Source organism: Epinephelus moara, chromosome 13 (genome assembly GCF_006386435.1).
Source record: "Epinephelus moara isolate mb chromosome 13, YSFRI_EMoa_1.0, whole genome shotgun sequence".
NCBI lineage: Eukaryota > Metazoa > Chordata > Actinopteri > Perciformes > Serranidae > Epinephelus > Epinephelus moara.
The window spans coordinates 10,226,733-10,231,331 of NC_065518.1; the positions used below are offsets into that span (position 1 = coordinate 10,226,733).

General features: G+C 35.7%; 1 protein-coding gene across 2 annotated transcripts in view; it reads left to right on the forward strand.

The window, feature by feature from the left end:
* The window catches only part of LOC126399826 (CDP-diacylglycerol--glycerol-3-phosphate 3-phosphatidyltransferase, mitochondrial), a 42,005-nt gene that overhangs the window by 22,863 nt on the left and 14,543 nt on the right, over positions 1-4,599 (forward strand). For both annotated transcript variants that reach the window (XM_050060112.1, XM_050060113.1), the window contains exon 7: positions 1,179-1,378. In XM_050060112.1, coding sequence (XP_049916069.1) covers positions 1,179-1,378 — 200 coding nt within the window. The remainder of the gene's footprint in view (positions 1-1,178; positions 1,379-4,599) is intronic.

The window sequence follows — 4,599 nt, forward strand, 5'->3', positions numbered from 1 at the left end:
ACACAGCTGGTTCAATATCAGCAAAGTTTCCCTTTATATTCATTGTCTTGTGTGGCGATCAGCAGTGATGTGGTGGTTCACTTTTACACTGTGATCTGTAGCCTATAGTTCGGCTTTAGCTTCTAACTATCTTTGTCTTTTTAACCTGTTGTTGCTGCTGAGTCAGTTTGACATCCTGGATATATCCTTCAAACACAGACTGTAGACCCCTCTGTCTGCTTCTCTCTGGAATCACTCTTTAGTTGTTCCCAAAAATATGATAATATTTCTTCAGGGAGTGCAGTTAGTTACAGTGTGGGCTCCATGCTTACTCTGACAGCTTGTTGGACCATCACAAAGCAAAAGGTCAGTAACGATTAAGACTTACTGTAGTTACTGTGATTCAACCCTGTTAAATTCGATGAGACACGAGCAAATTGCTTTTTGCGGACACGCCCATCAAGTCCAGTGAGACGTTTTGGAGCGATACCGTGCGAGTTGTTTGCTTCCAGTGTGTCTTCTCCTGGATGCATATCTATGTTCCCAGGGTCCAGTGTTCCCCTGCTCAGTATCCTCTTAATATGACTCACCCACCTACAGCTTTTGGCCTGTTGCTGTTAGACTCCTTGAAACCTATGACCAAGACAGTTTTATTGACTTCAGACATTGATATCTCCACAGGGGCTGAACGGACTTTTACCATTCAAACTACATTTGAAACGTCCATCTCCTTTTGTTCTTCTGCAATTTAAACTGCGGTGATAGCCTTACCAATATCTTACAATGTTGGTTTGTATCAAGAGACACATGCTCCAAACTCAACACAAGGCTAGACGAGGCCTTTGGGAACAGAGAGATAAAATCCTTCCCTGTTATGCAGATTAGAAGTTTATTTTGTATTCCGTCCGAACACACGTTTAAACTTATAACCAGACCTATCATGAGTTGTCTTCATATACAGTTTTAGTGGACATTTGCAAGCCAATGAGAAACAAGAGTTTTCCAAAATAAGAGCTCTTTATCTGATGTTGTAGTTCCACTCCCGTCAACATCCTCCTCTCTGCTTCATGTTTTTGTAAGTGACTGTAAATTCCCTGAAGCACACTCACAATCTCAATCACTGTGACCCAGAGATCAGTTTGACCTGTCTCCCACTTAGCTTTGTGTTAACTCACAATTTATATCTCCGTGGCAACCAGGCAACAGGCAGGACTTCTCGGCAGTGGCCAGGAAGAGGATCATGGAGGTGTTGAACGCTGCCCATGTGAGACAGCGGCTGCTGAACGAGTCTGAGGACTCTGAGGACGAGGGGATGAGCGAGGGGGAGGAGGACACCTGGGTGTTCCCTCTGGTCCAGATGAAACCTCTCGGGATCCAGGTGGACGAGCAGGTTACACAGGTGAGGCTCCACACCTGACTGTATAATAACAGTAACCACTTCTGATTGGTCACATTTAAACCCAAAATATAGACAAAACTAACACAGTATTAGCTGCATAATGCAAATTTTAAAGTATATTTAATGCTCATATAAATAAAAAAAAACTACAACGAATGGAGTAAATTAAATATCTATACTTTACATTGAGAAATAAAAAGATAATAACAGTGATAATAGAATAAAGTATAAAACACAAAATTAAAGAATTCAAAAATAAATAAATAAATAATATTAATAGTAAAAATAGATTAAAACGTAAATAAAGATACTAATGAAATAATAATAAAATAAATCTAAATTAAAATATAATAAATAAATAAAATAAATAGAAGCAGTGGAGGTAATAGTAATACAAAAAAATCTAAGTAAAATCTAATAATAAAAAATAAATTAATTTAAAAAATGAAATAAAACAGTTGTAGTAGTGATACAAAAAAATCAAGTAAAAAAATATTTAATAACAATAGATGAAATAAAATGGAGTTGGTAATATTAATACAAAAAATTGTAGTAAAAAATAATAAAAATTAATTAATTATAATAAAGTATAGAGTTGGTCATAGTAATACAAAAAAAAATCTAAGTAAAAACTAATAATAAAAAATAAATTAATCAATAAAAATGAAATAAAATAGTTGGTAATTATGATGTAAAAAAAACAAGTAGAAATATTTAATGAAGATGAAATAAAATGGAGTTGTAATATTAATACTAAAAATGAAGTAAAAAAAATAAAATAAATAAATAAAATTAAGATAAAGCAGAGAGTTGGTAACAGCAATGCAAAACATCTAAGTAAAAAATAATTAATTTTGAAAAATGAACAAAAATAAAATACAATGGAGAGATGGTGACAGTTTTATTTAAAAAATCTAGGGAAAAATTATTTAATTAAAATAAATAAACAAAAGTCAAATGAAAATACAATTAACAATCAAAAATAACAATAAAGGATAAATAAGAAATTTAATAATACCAAAACTAATATATAAACTTAAACCATGACGTTGAATATATTTATGCCTCCATGCCGGCGATAGCTATGGCCAGAGGCATTATATTTTTGGGTTGTCCGTCCGTCTGTCTGTCCCATTCTCATGAGCGCAATATCTCAATAAAACCTTGATGGAAGTTCTTCAATTTTGGCACAAACGTCCGCTTCGACTCAGCGATCAAACAATTACAATTTGGTGGTCAAAGGTCACTGTGATAACTCAAGAATTCATGACAGAAATGTCACAGAAATGTCTAACAGGATAAAATGATAAAGTGTTGACATTTTAGATCTCAAAGGTCAACTTCACTGTGACATTATAATGTTTTGCAAAAACATTTTTCTGGCATCATAACTCAGGAACAGAAGACATTTGGTCAGATACTGAGCTGGTGACAGTAAACTTGAATCTGTGCTGCTGGGTTGAAGATGTGTGTGAAGCATCTATGTTTTACAATTTGTAGCTTCTTTGCAGCAGCACCATATTTGAAGCATTGTCAGCTGTCATGGCAACACACGAGTCTGGTCAGAGACAGATTTTAACTGCATCCACGCATGCATGTGAACTGCCACGAGACAGTAACTTCTTTTATCCCGTAGTGTCTTCAGTGCTTTGTTGAAGTTGACCTTTGCTCGTTTTCCTTAGTAACAAGTAATAACTGTAATTAGATGTTTTGAACATGTGACTAATAAAATAATACATGAGTAATAAATTACCATGTGACTAATAAACCATAAATAAATATTTGAACATTCATGCCGGGTTTATTAGTCACATATTCTGGGAACGAACACAATAAAAGGATCATCAGAGTGACACTACAACAGCTCATACTGTGGTGCCATAAAAAGTTGAATCAACACTGTCTGTCTCCAGTTAACAGTTTGAGGATCACAGAGGGAGGACTTGTTACAGCAAGTTGTCTTCATCACATTGTTACAGCTCTTATTGTGTCGACGCTTTGATGTAACTGGTGGTGATGTGGCTGCTCTGCATTGGTGCACATACACTGGAAGACTTGTTGCTTCTTGGACATATTTTCACCCAGATTTTGTGTCTTCGTGCATCCAAACGTTGATTTTTTTTTTTTGTCCAATAAGAAGCTGGCCACTATAGTGATAATAAATAACAGTACATCTTATTTAAAAGGCGCCTTTCAAAACACCCAAGGTCGCCTTACAGAGCATAAAATAACATGCAGAGCGAGAGACATGAATCAGGCAAACACACATTCTTGCTGTGATAAAATCAGTCAGAGGATGACTTGATTAGAACGTGGTGGTCAAAGGTCACTGTGACCTCACAAAACACATTTTAGGCTGTAACTCAAGTAGCCATACAGCCATGACGGTTTGCAAAACCGGTTCATCCCAATATCCCTCCTCGACTCCTCTGTTCTCTATCCTCGATCCCTTGACCCTGAAATCGACTGAGACTCGCCATCTTGTAGTGCAGCGTTCACGGAAGTCTTTCACCGACTGACACGCGCCCCTGATCAGACTGATCTGATGCATCGCATGACAGCAGAGTGTCATACCAAAGTAAAGACAGATAAGAGCTTAAACTGAAGTGTATCACTGCCAGGTTTCATTTTTTTTCAACTTTTTCACTTCGAATATTTTTCTCTTCACAATCTGTTATTTCCGTCATCAACTTTAATGATGGATGCAGTTAAATGCAGAGACTCTGTCAGCAAGAAACATCAGTGACCCTCATTTCCATTTAGTCACACTAATTTTCCCTGAAACATTTTGTTCAAAGACATCGTGATCGTATTCCGGATTATTAAGTAATGAACTCACAATCAGAATATCAATAAATGCAAATAATGATTAAATCATATAAACAAATTATGTGACTCTGAGCAGGACACAGTATATCTTAGGGTTGGGAATCTCTCTGTGATAGACGATTCGATACGTATCTAGATACACGGGTTACGATACGATTCAAAAACAACATATTTTTTATACAGAACGATTCGATACGATTCGATACAGTGTAGGAACGATACGATTCAATACGATTTGATACGATTCTATGGTTAACATTTGTTGATGTAGACATTAATCATACATTATAAAATAAAGAAGCCAATTCTATAAAAGTGACATTCTTACAGTATTTTCAAATTTGTAAAAGACCACATCCCCAAGCATTGTTGCTGTATGGCACTGGCAAAAA